Consider the following 15,341-nt stretch of genomic DNA (forward strand, 5'->3'; position numbering starts at 1 on the left):
AGTCCAACCATCGTTGTACATGTTCGTGCTGCAGCTATCTGCTAATTTCTTTTCGTTAATCTTGCATGTACACTTATCAATCAGCGTGCTGATCGGCAGAAATTGTACAAAAAATATAAGTGCACTAATAAAAATACGCAAATTGGTGCATTATATCCTTTGTTTATATTTAAGACCATACTTTCTTTTATATCCAAACAAACAAAGCAGACATATCCATGTAAAGTCTTATTTATTGCGCATTTGTATAAAAACTTAACTGTAAGCTTTAAATTAAGATGATTAAGATTCGTAATGGCTTCGAGAATACAAAAACTGGTAAACTTATAAAATACGCTTAATTTACAGTCCATAGTTTCGTTATTTTCCACCTCCAAGATTCCTGCGTGCTTTTTTAAGATAATAAATATATATGTATATATCATATATTTTTAATATACAATATATATAATATATAATATTGTGCAGTTATATATAAAATTACTATATTATGTTCAATTATTATAATATTATATATTATAATATATAGTGTACTATACAATATATATTATTTTTATTATACAGGTTTAAACAGTTCGATATTCTCCATCGATAGCGTTTTGTTACGAGTATTAAGTACAGATTGACGAGAATTTGTTCATCTGTATTTCAACGTTAGCACTGTATTATGCATTTTCAAATTGACAGTGTTTACAAACAAATAAGAACAAGTAAAATCGTAATATAAAAATATATCTCGTTATATATAACGAAGTAAAGAATGATAAAAAAAATAGCGTTTTAAATAGATAATAATAAGAGCAAAAAATGTCACCGATGGAAAAAGTTTGATAACGTATTTTCTCATTAAATGATATTTTATCTCGCTTAAATATAATATATCGTTGTACTTTGCGTGTGTGAGTGAACATCTCAATATATAACATACTATAATAATATTATAGATCGTGATATTCTGATCGTGATTACATTAAAAGCTAATTAAGTATTTAGATTCGGAATCCTCGATTCTAACAAATGATAAAGTGGCACGATATTCTATCGGTTACTTTAACCATATATTTCGCGATGATAAATGAGACGAATAAATCATCCGCACACAAGTACAGCGCGATTAATCATTTTTTCCAATCTAACGAAAGATTTCTAACAACGATAAACCTTTGGATTTCTCGTGATGCATTTTTCAAGTGTATCACACCAACACCTGGATACGTACCAGTCGATTCCTAAGACTCAATGGTTACAATCGTATCTATCAATCAAATGTGATTTATAAGATGGTCATAATTAATCGTTACCTTCGTGTGTGAACGACCTGTACTCACCGATTTCATTCCTGATCCGTTGTCAATCGCCATGGCACATTGTTCGAGGAGCGTATATATTAGATGAGGAGTTTAATGTACAATACCGGTTACGACTCGCACCATCGGAAGGGAAAGTCACTCCAGCTCGACATTACGAACAGGACTCTCGATCTCACGTCGAATCCTGCACTTGAGAAAGGACCAGACTGTATGTGCGCACAAACACACACATACACACACACACACACACCGAGTTTCGCGGACTAAGCACGCTGATCCATCTCGCGGTTACTCATTATCACGTAGCTGGGATTGCTGAAGCTCTCCGGCATGCCGTTGCGCAGGTCGCTCTTCTGCTTCGGCATATTCACATAATTGTCCTGCGTGCTAATGATGGACGGCGGATAGTCCATCTTCCGCGAGTCCGCCTTGTCGGCTTGCTCCGCCTCTTTGGGCGAGTCACTCTCGTCCACGTCGTTCAAGTCGATCAAATGTAGATTTCGTGGCGCATTGCAGTAACCAGAGTCTCGGTCGTCCATTCGGTTGGTCATTTGATCCTTCATCGTTTGCCTCTGCCGCGCGAACTCAGCTCTCCGTTCTTGAACATTGATGGGCTTCAGGTACGGATCGTCTTCCTGCTTGAGCATGGGCGACTGCTCGACGGCGTCCTCGGAGTCCGACGCCGGCGACGGGAACTGGAAGTGAGAATGATCCTGCTGCGGTCTGGGGCTAAATATGCCGGACTCGTCCGTCTGATAGCCAGGACTCATGCGTAAATACGCAGGATCAGTGCCGCTCTCCAAGAAAGGCGAGTTTACGTAGTGCGTTGGTGATGACAGGGCAGTGTGGTCCGGCGCGGACATCATCGTCAGGTAGTCGTTTTTGCCGCCCTCCAGGATCATCGTGTTCATGTCCATGTAAGGTGTGTTCAGACTGATATAATGCTGTAGTACAAATGAAAAGTGCTTCTGTTAGCCTTGTTTTTTTTTTTAAGACGTTTATCTTTCTTTATTGAGATTTCGTACGATTTTTCGTACGTTTAAGAAGTTGGGAACTACCCTCTTCGATTGATTCCGTATATCTAGTTAGATTCTTTGAAATAGTAAAATATACGAAATATATGAAAATAAATGAAATAGTAAAATATATGAAATAGTAAGATATCTTTGAAATAGTAAAATATACAAGGAAATGTCTTACAAAAAAGTTTAATAGTATTTGATATACCTTATATTATACGTATAGATTCTTGTGCAATTTCTTATACATATATTTTCTTTTTCAATCTACATATTCTTCCTATCCATTGTTATTTTTATGAATTTCAGTATTCTAGTAAAGTCAAAAGTAAGAAAATTTTATGGTAAATTCAACCGTTCATAACACAATTATTTTTTGAGATTGTTGAAGTAGGAATTGTTAAGCTCACGCCATTGTATCTGCTGCGAGTAGTCGCAGGTACGTCGCATTTGCATGAAACAATATATGGAGTGACTCACCGATTTCACGCTTTCGTCCAGTAAGTCGCCGATGCTCTGAACGAGATCTGTGAAACTTGGTCGCAGAGTGGGCTTCGCCTTCCAGCATTGCAGCATTATGTCATAGCTGTGAATCATGAGAAATCACGCGTGTAAGAGATCTTTCCGGTCTCCCATCGTGACCAAGTGATAAATTTCACTTACATTTCGCGCATGGCGTACTCCGGCTGCTCCATTCTGTAGCCCTCAATCAGCTTTTGATACTGTTTCTCGGCTTCCATGCCAGGATACGGCGTCTCGGCCAAAGTGAAGAACTCCCAAAGCACTATGCCGTAGGACCATATATCTGATTGCGTGGAAAAGATTCGATCTCTGATCGACTCAATCGCCATCCACTTTATTGGCAACGGACCGTCTCCCTTCTTTTTGTAATTGCCATCTTTGTACATGTTCTTCGCCAGACCGAAGTCACAAATTTTCACTATGTTGTCCTCGGAGAGCAAGATATTCCTCGCGGCCAGATCACCGTGCAACACCTGAGAAAGTGAACACGTATGGACGACTGTGTGTAATAATTGATTGTATGAAACAATACCTTGAGAGAAACTGTATCATAATCGTGTATTAGTTGTACAATAAATATATTCGCATTTGGCCCGTTCGCAAAATCTCCAACTTGAGAATAACACAGCTAGTTTATTGATCAGTTTAAAGTATACCGAAAGAGCTCGGGCTACTTTTATCGTCCACTTTGCTGGTACATATGTGAGAAGAATGTACCTTTCTTTGGCTGAGATATTCCATTCCGCGCGCAACTTGGAACGCCCACGACAATAGATCCTGAGTGCAAATCGGCTTGAGGTTGTGGTCCTTGTAGTCACCGCGATAATTCGACCTCCAGCCAGGTTGAATCGAATTATTGCTGAGAATGCAGCCGCCGCTTGGCGACAAGCAGATCTCCTGAGAGTCCGAGCTAGTTGCCGGACAATAATGCACCGTGTCGATGCCTGAATTCGCACTAAGACTGCGAGAAAAGGATAATGCCGCATATTTTATCCTGTCGGATGGACAGAAGAGAAAAGAAGAACCATGTTAAACCATAGAGCCCCTCGCATGCAGCGGTGTTGGTGTGCGTGAACTTCCATGGCAGGATAACACTCGTGGACACAGGATGTGTGCGGTTAAGCGAGTTAGAGTCAGTTCCTGAGACCTTAGGCGAAGTAAAATAGTCTTCCACCACATTAGCGAGAATTTGATATCGTTAGAACGATCTTTTTCAGTTATGAACGAAGGAACGCGTGCAAACGAATTATTCATTCTCGACTCGATCGACGTTTTATCGGCGTACGAAGGAGATACTTTCGTTGTCGATCGATTCGCGTTAGATCCTGCGTGAAAAAGCCAATACGATGATTCATTCGAAGTTGATTTGATGGAAACAGTTAAGAAAGGATCTTGCGCCTATTAATACGATATTAGTACGGTGATGAGTAGACGAGGATGATAATGCGATGCCTAAAACATAACGATCGGTAGACGAACCTGTTGTTACTGCTGACACTGGCAGTCCTCGTCAACACATCCAGACCGATGGAGTTGTCGAGTTTTCCAGTGTTGGGATCAATCTGATTGATAAAATCCGCCCTGTGCTTCAAGAGGTAGTTATGCAAGTTGCCGAAGCGACAATATTCGACGATCACCAGCAGCTCGCCTGTTGCGACACAGAAATTTTAACGATTATTAGCACTTTGTCTAAATTATTATCTAAATTCATCGACTTGGTTGTGGATCCCAACATTCTCGCTCCTCCCAATAGTGGAGTATCTGAAAATCAGCATAATTTTTTCATACAACGCGGCTGGTTTCAGCGACACGTACGTTTGGAGATGTTCTTCGTGCATGCACCGAGAAGATTGACGACGTTGAGATGCTTGCCAAGGTGTACCATGATCTTCAGTTCGCTGGCGAGCGCGCGAACGTAAGTCGGATCAGTGGTTCGCCGAACCATCTTCACCGCAACGGTGGTGACGGTCTCGCTCTGGCATATTCCTTGCGCTTCCGCCTTCATCACCACCCCGAACGCACCGCTACCCAATTGCTTGCCTGAAAGAGGGATTTACCGGAATATGTCGCGTATAACGGATACCTAAACATTTACTCCGTCCGTTAGACGGAATAAGTATTGCGTTGCGGTTGATAACTGAACAATGTTACGTCAAACGGCCGCTTCCTCACCGAGCTTTAATCGTTCTCTCGGAAATTCCCATTTCTTATCGTAAGGAAGTAATTCCGCTTGATCGTCGACCGTCAAGTCTGGATTCAAACACTCCAAGGCGCCTTCCTCGAAGTGCATAAGACCGGCTTCCATCAACTCCTTCTTCATTTTCTGCGCGACACATCGTTTTTCAGTTTAGCTTCCCTCGACCGGTCAGCGGCGATGTTGTTTTTAACGTCTTATTGCGCATGTTTTTACAGAAAATATGAAAGAATTAAGTACATGCGATTTACCTTCTCCCGACGGACTTTTATTATGAAGAAGATCGCTAAAATCACCAAGAAGAAAGCCAGCAATGCTATCGAAGTGGTCAATATTATGTCGTGTTTATTCCCTGAAAAGATTTTGCATTTTCCTCATGTTCTCGCCGGCAAGGACACGCGAGTGAACGGGTTATCGAATTTTCGCTTACACTTCCTGTTCTTCACGTTAATTTGTTGGAAAGTTTCCTTCATGCCTAATCGATTGCTGGCGCGGCACGAGTAAGTCCCACTGTCCGATTGCGACATGTATCTGATGTTGAGCTCCTGATAGTTGTCTGTGAAATTGTACTGTCCGTTTTCCTTCAGCAGTATGTTGTCCTGGAATGATGATCGGTAGAACGCAATCTCACCGAATGAAAACGATCTTAAGGACACGACATGTACTTTGTACCAGGTTACTTTTGGCGTCGGCAATCCGCCCACAATACACCTCAGAACTGTCATCTCGTGACCGTCCTTATCTTCGTCGATGTTCTTCACTTTAGTCTCGTTCATGTTGGTTTGTGTGAAGAATGGTTTTATCGCCTCTGTGACATTCAGAAAATAACACAGTATGTATTATTATAGTATGAAGAGGTTTCGGTACGCGGTAGACACATGACATTTTGTGTAAAGTAGATGTCTCATGGCGTGTTTCGCCATGCTTTTCACGCAACACGCTTCTCTTTAAATTTATCGGACGAGTCTTTCAATTCCTCAAATTCGTACACCTCGAAAGTCCTCGAGACACGCACGCCTGAAGAGATCATCCAATTTTGTCTCAGATATAGAGACAGATTTGTTGGAGTAATTACCATTAACGATTAACGTGTAAATTGTAGAGTCAGGAATATGATCATCCTCCGATTTGAATTGTCCGTTGCAGGTGTAATGCCGAGCGTCTTCTTCCTGGACGTTATTGATCCTCAAGATTGATTGATAAGTGAACTGAGTTTCACGATGAAAAATTTCGACCCTCCCTGAAGTTGATGAAGATTAAAGTTAGTGTCCGCATTATTGTATATTCGTGCAGACGAACACATTTTTCTATTTTATTTGTCATTTTTGTGAAGACCGTTAATGATTCAAGCGAAGATGCTTCCCCCACGTTTCGTCCCCCCCACCTAAACTAAAATCTAATCCAAACTCTCGACTTCCTCTTTTCTTCGACTCGCTATTCATGATAATTACCTATTTCTTCGATGAGTTCGTCGTTTTCGTTTGTCCATGTTAATTCACTTGTATAATTGTACACGGAAGCGGCACATGTCAACTCCACGCTATCGCCTTTCGCCACCTTCTGTTTTGGCTTGATGATACTGAAAGCTCCGTCTCCATCTACGAAATTCACGTAAGAGGAACAAAAGGGACACCAGTGGCTATCAGGGTTTCTCGGTATAATTACTTTCTCGAGTGAGAAACTTATTCCTCGCCTTTAGAAAGTATATCATAACTGGGTTATTTATCAATCGCAATAACTGAGGAAGCGAAAGAAGATCTTACCGGACACGAAGATGATCACAGTTGAGTTGTCGCAGCCGCGAATGTTACAGGCCTCGCACGTTAATACTCCCGACATCTCAATCAATATTTCGGCCGTCGAGACGACGTTGATCTTGGTCGGTGCACTTTCCACCACTTTCTATAAAACGCGCGAGAACTTTTCGTCACACGAAATACAGATAAGGACACACAACCGACGAGTTAGGACGAATGTATAAAGTTGCGCTCACCGTCGGTCGTACGATCGTTGAATTTGTATGCGACGGATAATTGGGACATTTAAGGAAAGTCCACGAGATGTCCGGTCGTGGATAGGACAGCATTGCGCAAACAAAATTCACGGTTTCATTGGGTTTATAGTAAGTATCTATATTCACCAACTCGGTAAGCGGTTTAGCTGAAAAAAAAAAAAAACAACGATTAGTTTTACACGTGTCGGTGCTATCACATGCTTCTCACTGAATATTGTAGAGATATAGTTTCGATACCCATGACTTCCAGCGTGAAGTTGATCTGTTTCATCGTGTAGTTGTTCTTAGCCACGACTGTGTAAATTCCTGTGTCCGCAACTTGCAATCTTTTGATTCTCAAAACGGTAGACGTCGAATCTATTATTACAGAGTATTTATTGTAATTTATAATTTCGTCGCCTCTCGGATTAAACCTGTAACGACGAGGTAATGATAAAAAACAATGTGTTTTTGAGTATGTTAGAATATGCGTTTTTATTAATATTGAGATTTGATACGTATGTTTTCGCGAATATTAAGAAACAGTATGTTGATTGTTCATTTCGGATTTTCCTGGAATATATATGGTAAGAATTCGTACCATTGTATCACTGGCTTGGGATAGCCGTAAACGTAAACAACCCATTGTATATCGCCGCCTTTCTCTGCCTGATAGGAGGTATTACCGTGTTGAGTTGTGATATTGACATATCTTACTTGAGGATCTGAAATTTTTAAAAATCCAATTGCAATCGTTCCGCGAGAAAGTACACATATAGACGAAGATAGTCACTCGATGAAGATGTTAACTCGAGTGAAACGTTCTCGACGTCTACATAGTCCTTTCGCAGCACGAAATGAAAATTGAGAATAATAATAATTGCATAACTGTGTGCTATGTTGGATGCATGTGGATACGTGTGAAAATATAACATTATATAATGGAGTTGACACGCGAAGGGCGTGGCAAAATCATATCAGGCTTTCGCTCGACTTAATCGACATGAGAAGGCAGGAAATTAATATTAATTAATAGTGATATTAATATTATTATTATTATTATTATTATTAATAGTATATTTTTATATTATTTCTATTATATTGTATTATATTATATTTAATAATAATATTAATTAATTAATATTAATTAATTGATGTCGACGAGTAGAGCATCCGTATTACTTTGATCATCGCAATTTGAGTCAAGTGGTAAGCTGACCATGTAATTCAATACGCTTCGACGTATTCTTAGACCCGCGCAGCGTCGTGATGAAGCACGAATACATCCCCGCGTCCTCGTCCGTTATGTTAAGAATCGTCATTTCAGATGTGACGCTGTTGAGGGAATCGCTGATCTTAGTGTTAAACAACCTAGTGCTCATTCTGCTGCTGTTCTGCAAGTAAAAGCCGTGCGCGAACGCGAGCGACATAAGTACATCGCGATTAAAAATGCAATTAACTAGGTAGAAAACTCCTTTCTTATCCGATATCTAAACACACGCTCGTTTAATTAACACCTCGTTCACGCATGGTGGCTCGTGCCGGTATTAGCCGGCTGCGAATAACTTTTGCGATCTTGAAAAATCTGGTCGAACGATTCCATGTACAATCGAATTCGATCAACGTACTTCGTTGTTGGAAGCTGATTGTACGGAGAGAGATTCGCACTTTCGCTACTACCGCTTCAATGAGATCTACTTATCAGCTTTTTTTTTATTGATCTGAATATTCAAAAAAATGGGCGAGAAAAGAGAGATGTATGGCGGATCCGGTTCGACTCGATTTGTCTCAGATTGCCGTCCAGCGTTCGCAAGTGTTAAGGCGCGTCTCTCCGATATAAACGTTTCTCGCGCAGTGCAAAGCAAAGAAGCAACACATACGTTTGGCGGAATTTTGGTCCAATTGAACAAGTACTTGACGGAGCTTTGTACCTCCACGGTACAATTGACACGGAGGTCCTCGCCGCGAATAATGTGACGCAAATTCTCCTCGTGGATGATCGGCTCGGGCACAGGGTGGTTCTCTGAACGGGTAATTGACAATTATTAAAAAACAACGAGGTTGGTCGCGTGTGATAATGGTGTCTCGCCGTGGACATTTTAACCGATCACGCATGACGCGCGATTTCTTAAAAATATGTGACTAAATTAATGTGGCATCGATGTCGAAGAAGCAGGAGCGGTACTCACGTTCCACGGTCAACGTGTAAGTTTTATCCTGCTCTTCGTCGTTCAGCTTCATCGTGCAGGTAAAGTAGCCGCTGTGATTCACAGTGACGTTCTTAACGGTGAGACCGATTTTCGGATCATACGACGACCTGTTCTTTATTTCGTCACCCTGTGCAATATTAATGCGAGGCGTTATCCTTGAATGGACGGCCCGTTAAGAATTCCGAACGCGAGTCCTACGAATATTCATTCCTTCGAGGGCGGATATATAATTAGGAGTTGACTCTACTTGTCTAAATAGCGAATCATTCGTTAATGTGTCGTTGTTGCTCACAATTTCGCTCTCGATGTTCACCGCTATGTCCGGCGATGTAGGCCTGCACGGTATCACGGCGTCATCGCCGCCGAACGCATCCACCATGGGGGAGATATCAGCGTCCTCGACGAAGAAGAATTTATCGGCTGTAAGCCAATGCTGAATTAACGCGAGAACAGCATGAAGAGCGCGATTGCAGGATTGACGAATTGAGAATTGAGAGAACGCTCGTTATTGATAATACGATAGTGCGAGAGGATAAGCGAGACATACGCGATCGATCTTACATCTCACGTAAACGTATAGCCAGTTCACCTCGGGATCGTCATAGTTATACGGAGTGATCTCGACATTCTCGTTGGCGCAACTGTACCAGCCTGTGTCTCCGTAAACGGTCTTCGGCCGTTGGAAGATGTACTTGTAAACGCCGTCCGCTTCAGTCTCGGCCGTTCTCGCATCCGAAGTGTTTACCTGACGGAGGACAGCAAAATGTGAGATTGAACGCCTTCTTCGCGACGTTAAGCAGGTGGGTAATTAGAGAAAGAAAAAAAAAACTATCATAGACTCTATAGTTTTCTTCACGAGTTATCTTTGCTGAGACACGTCTGCCATGTCTGGCAGGCACAGCGGGCACATTATTAACGTTATCGACCTGATGAGTAAACTGACTTAAGAAGCTTGAAGGTGTGCAAAAAATGTGTGCGTACCGTTTCTTTGGTGAATGGATAGGTAAACTGGATCGGGGTGTCGCTGGTGCATGTGATTTCTAAAAGTTCATCTTCGTTTATCACAAGCTCCTTCACACTCGGCCAGATGATCGGCTTCGCGCCGCTCGACACTGAAAAACAGGAGCGGAATGATTTACTCTCTCTCTCTCTCTCTCTCGTCTCGAGTACAAAATGATCTCTCTCATGCGTTTGCGATATCTTTGACTTGTGCACTTTTAATCCGCCGCTTTGTATATCGCTCATTTCTAGCACCAGTATGCAGAGTTATTTTTACGCAGCGCCTCATCATCCCGCGATAAAATCGAGGAATCTACGTTTCTATTGAGAACGACGTGACTATTGGTAAATCCGCGCGTATATCACAGCGGACGGGAACATATATGGTCAGCAGTTTCGTGAGAAACGTCGCTGAAAAGCCGCAATGTCCTGCGGATGATTAGTTTCATGCAGCCCTCCTCGTTACTCTTCTCCACAGAAAGGCGCACGTGCTGTTAGTTCGTTTCTGCGCAAATCGTGGCTAGGAAGGAAGTCCTTTCTTTCCTCTCTTGATAATACCCCGGCATTATCAGCCAGCTTGCTTGTTGTAGAGTCCGCGTCGACCACCACGAGAATGTGAACAGCCAGGATTCACAATGTGGATCGGTGAAGCTAACTATGTAATAATTCGCGGTAAATGTGTGGAATTGAATCTCCCCGCAGCGAGCGGCGGGAGACGGAAGGTTTATTGCAGATATGCTCGTGTAATCTTTGCAGCGTCACGTGTGTAAACACGATGCGGAAGATTATACGTATGGATCATGTTGAAGCGACTTCTGGCTTCTCACAGGGCTTCTGGCGCCGGGTTTGGTCCTCGTAAAATAAAATCAAACAGGAGACGGAGATCTCTTATTGCTTTATCTTGTACAAAGGTGATGTTTCCTTTTCTTAAGATTAACTGATAGATTAATTGTGAACGAGAAAGTTTAACCCTGAACTGCTTCTCTCGTAATTGGAAAGGTCAAGTGGTTGGGCCTCACATTTGCGAGTTTCGAGCACGTAGTAGCGCGTCATTAGTGAAGAGAAAAGGGCTGAAGAGGAGCACCCACTTAATTACCGCATATTCACGGTGCGACACTTTAATCGAGACGAATCTGCAGCAACTACGAACTACGGTCAGATCGCCAAGTCTTCGTAGACTTGTCAGAGGAAGAACGTGTATAAAGTGTAGAAAAGCTCTCGATATTCCTCCCAACGTACATTGCGACAGATCATAAGAATTCTCTTCTCTCATCTGCTCCTGTTGCTCGTCGCACGACACCTACTTCCACTTGATGCGTTCAAGTTATATAATTAGTTCGTATAGACAGTTCGGCGAAGAACCAACGCAACGAGGAGTTTGCGTCATCGGGATATTGTTTTTAATAAGACATACTTTTTTGTCCGTCGGAGTATTCTCCATTAAACGGCCATTGATCAGTGCGTGGAGCACTTGCTGTACGAACGAAATGCATGACTAATGCAACCAGGCGTGACTAGTGTCAAATGCAGCCGATATCATCGACGATTATTCTTTTTTCTCCGCTTGTAACGCGACGTGTCTCGGGGATGACTCCGCTCTTGCCTTTCATCATGATTTTTATGAACCGTTGTCACGTATCATGACCTTGCGCGTATTCGATCGTGTCGCCAGACGACCTCGTAAAATTATTAGCCACTTATTAGAACATCGTGCGGGAGAATAGGTTCAATGAAACGTCCCCTGATGGCCGCCCTGCTGAGAGACAATTGATTATCATTCCTGAACGTACGTCAGAAATACGCGAAATGAACTTTAGATGTACGACGATGTCGTAGAGTCGTTGCTCTTTTTAGCTATTCGATGATATCGTTAGCGCAATTTATGAAGTAACATCGACAGACCCTGGTTCTTCACGAATTGATTCGATTCGCGCGAACTGACGAAGATAATTTTATCTTCCACTTCGTATAGCCACTTCTCTGAAATATAAGATATTATCAAATGTTCGAGTCATTATTATATAATGACTACGTTGCTAGACATTAAATATAAATATTTCACTTGAGAATTCACTTGAAAATTTCTTTTCAAGAATTTGCAGCACATCAGAGAGATGAGGAGAAACTGAAAAAGCAGGTTCTACATTTTACTAATGATTTCTAAATTTCATCCATTCGCCTGTCAAATGGAGTTTCGATAACAACACTTGTCCCAACAGCTTAATGCAGATAAAAGAAGTTCACCATTTGTTGACCCAATGAAATATGATTCACGTAGCATTCTTTCCATTCATGTGTGTCTTACTATTTATAACTACCTCATTTACTGTCTCATCTACATACGGCATTGTTTACGTGCTCGCGTGGGATAAATTTCCGAAAGGTAAATCGAAGAATATTATGTATGCAATTAATGAAATGGTATATTAATACGATTTTTAACAGCTGGATTCATGTTATCTGGCTGCGTCAGTTTTCCTGCCTGCGATGTTCAAAGCTGGCGGCACACTGCGTGTTAAATGAATTTCAATTCCGTGCTTTCGCGCACGGCACACATTCGTCGAGCGAGGGACACTTTCCCGCCAAGTTGTGAAACAATTCAACCGCCATGTACGTGCGAAAGAATATCATCCTACAGAGACCAGAGCTGCCGTGTCGACATAAATGACTCGTAAAAATGTTGCTCTCGTAAGATTGCGTCCACGACGAGAAGAGATCGCAATTGCGCGAGACCTCTTATAGCCAAAAATCACCCCGAAAACTCGTCACGTCTTAAAACGAAGGGAACGCAAGTCGTCTCGCCTGCTCCAACACTCTCGAGAACGAACGGCGGACGATCGTCGATGGACGGCGCCAGTTAGTCCAAGTTCGATGTCCTACCGACAATTTGGAAATCGTCGGGACGCTGTTACAGCCAGAGAATCGGTATTCGCTGACGAATGCGCTCTCACGTTGCGATGCTGAGCAAACGAAGGTGAACTCTAACAACGCACCAATAAACGTGACTCAATGTCGGGACCACGTGACCGCGTGCGTTATGCTTCACCGGAGAATCTCCTCGCGAATGACAGGTACGCCGCGCGGACGCGCGGCCAGGTGTGTCTCGCATTAATTACCTCTGCACAGTGCGAGTAGCAGAACAATGACGAACGTCAGAGCACAGGACCGCGCGTGGTACAACATCGTGTCGGTATTTGTCGCGCACTTGTCAACTTTTCACCACATTTTCAAACACCGTGGTCATTCGACGAACATTGTGGGTGCGCGTGTCAGAGAGACAAAGAAAGAAAGAGAAAGAGAGAGAGAGAGAGAGAGAGAGACAGAGGTCAGACGGGTCCCCAGAGTCTCTCTTCAAGGCCTGCGATCAACGTGCGCACCGTTCTACAGCCACTTTCATACTGAATGTGCCAGTCGTATAAGCGACTCAACGAACAGGCCCCACCCGGCCGGTTCTCCGTTCGAGTACAACTTATCGAGTACGACGTCATCGTCTGGCGACATCATCATTCGCTTTCTCGTATACTCATGGATTCCTACGTCGCCGTCGACCTGATTCCTTAGTAGTTCCGTGTAAAACCGGCCGGCGATCGTTTTGGGTTTATCGATAATGAAACAGACACATCGATATGATGACGTCTCCCACATTCAAGGAAAACCCATTTGTATTTTATATCGGAGAATTAATCGCGCCAATGTGACGGTGAGAGGAGTCTTGAGGAGTCTAAGGATCTTGTCCACATTTGAGGGAGGTCAAGGGTCAAGATTTTGCGTTACTATGCGTGGAGCGTTTTCAACGACAGTAACGAGACTGCATTGTTACTTCAAGTCACTCGTCAAACGAATAAATACGGCGGGAAGATAAGAACAGGAAAGTATACGTGATCAGATGATTCTTCAAAATATCGAACATCATCTGCGGTGTTAACGCAACGGCAAACGCGTCGTCGTATCGCGCGGAGGTCTCATTTATAAAACGGTCGGTAATAGAATTATCAGCTGTTAGCCGTCACACGTAATCTGTTTCTGCTTTCTCTATTATTACAGAATCAGGATGAATGTGCAAACGCGGCTTCGCGGTGGAAGTAAATTGATGTGATTCAAGGAGAAAATCGTCAGGTTAATTTAACGGGCGCAGCAGCGTGCCAGACGTTGTAGCACTAACTCGAAGTGGTTTATTTTTATAATTCGTTTATCGTTATGTTATGTGCCGAGGCAAGAATCAGACAGAGATATAAATGCGAATGTAGCTGTTTATAATCGTGCCCCATGGAGCCAGAGCATCGTTTGATATTTTGAGCACGAGATGTTTGCCGCCAAGAATATATTTTTGATAGAAGAAACGTTACTTTTTTAGAACACCGGAACCGGCAGTTGTACGCACCAGGAGTTGCTTAAATTCGTTCCGTTCCGTTAGGTCATAGAATTGTGCGCACGGTAGTACTTCCTTTGCAACTTCGTGTGTATAGTCGGCTGGTCGGGTGTACAACTTTTAAATTAGCACGATCTAATTGTGAAAAATAGGCGCCGATTAACATTTCTCGGCAAAGGTTTCCTCACACTTTTTAATTTCCTTGCTTTCTTTTACACGAAGAGAAATTTCAGTTTGTGCAGCAAAATGGGGCTCAAACGAAAACCGAACGACGAAGAACGATATCTCTGATATCGAAGAGAGAAGGATGCGTTAAAATCTCGATCGAGATAACTGAGAAATTTAGCTTCGTAGAAATCTCTTACAGAAATCTGGTTTCTCCTACAATCGAGATTTTATCTGGCCTCTAGACGAAAGAAAATCGTCGTTAATCAAACTGGATCTCTTTTCGCGTAAAGGTCGCCGCGGCAAGAGGAGCAAGTTACGTTGCAATTTAATGAGTCATCTTTCAGTTGACGAAAAATTCGAAATTTTATGAAATCATATCACAACGCTATTCTCCTTGTAACTAAATGTAAAAAAATCAGGAAATATTAATAATACTTGTCCAAATTGTTCATGGAGTTTCAGCTGAAAACGAAAGCAGAAGTGATCATCGGAAGATCACTGGTAATCACGCGTTGAAGCTTGCGAGGTTTATATAGCGGTGGCGTTAGTATATCGAT

General features: G+C 42.4%; 1 protein-coding gene across 4 annotated transcripts; it reads right to left on the bottom strand.

Annotated features, from left to right (window-relative positions):
* Positions 1-760: 760 nt before the first annotated feature.
* Pvr (PDGF- and VEGF-receptor related) lies at positions 761-14,764 on the bottom strand. 4 transcript variants are annotated; one of them, XR_002163092.2, is made up of 24 exons: positions 13,364-14,764; positions 10,230-10,360; positions 9,810-9,993; positions 9,541-9,668; positions 9,228-9,375; positions 8,919-9,061; positions 8,258-8,432; positions 7,640-7,763; positions 7,297-7,472; positions 7,039-7,205; positions 6,809-6,947; positions 6,497-6,643; positions 6,121-6,285; positions 5,711-5,853; positions 5,476-5,644; positions 5,297-5,397; positions 5,024-5,174; positions 4,667-4,891; positions 4,331-4,499; positions 3,569-3,845; positions 2,993-3,324; positions 2,810-2,915; positions 1,329-2,254; positions 761-1,255 (listed from the first exon to the last, which is right to left on the bottom strand). XR_002163092.2 is itself a non-coding variant. In XM_011153625.3 (23 exons), exons 1-23 carry the CDS (start codon positions 13,428-13,430, stop codon positions 1,574-1,576), a joined length of 4,215 nt encoding a protein of 1,404 aa, XP_011151927.1. In that variant the 5' UTR covers positions 13,431-14,764; the 3' UTR covers positions 761-1,573. The 4 variants fall into 4 exon arrangements, 3 of the variants coding, with proteins under 3 accessions (XP_011151927.1, XP_011151926.1, XP_025162660.1); XM_011153625.3 differs by having other exon boundaries at positions 761-2,254; positions 3,569-3,812; XM_011153624.3 differs by having other exon boundaries at positions 761-2,254.
* Between the last annotated feature and the right edge of the window lie 577 nt (positions 14,765-15,341).

The sequence above is a fragment of the Harpegnathos saltator genome, unplaced genomic scaffold (assembly GCF_003227715.2).
Source record: "Harpegnathos saltator strain DR-91 unplaced genomic scaffold, Hsal_v8.6 scaffold81, whole genome shotgun sequence".
Classification (NCBI taxonomy): Eukaryota; Metazoa; Arthropoda; class Insecta; order Hymenoptera; family Formicidae; genus Harpegnathos; species Harpegnathos saltator.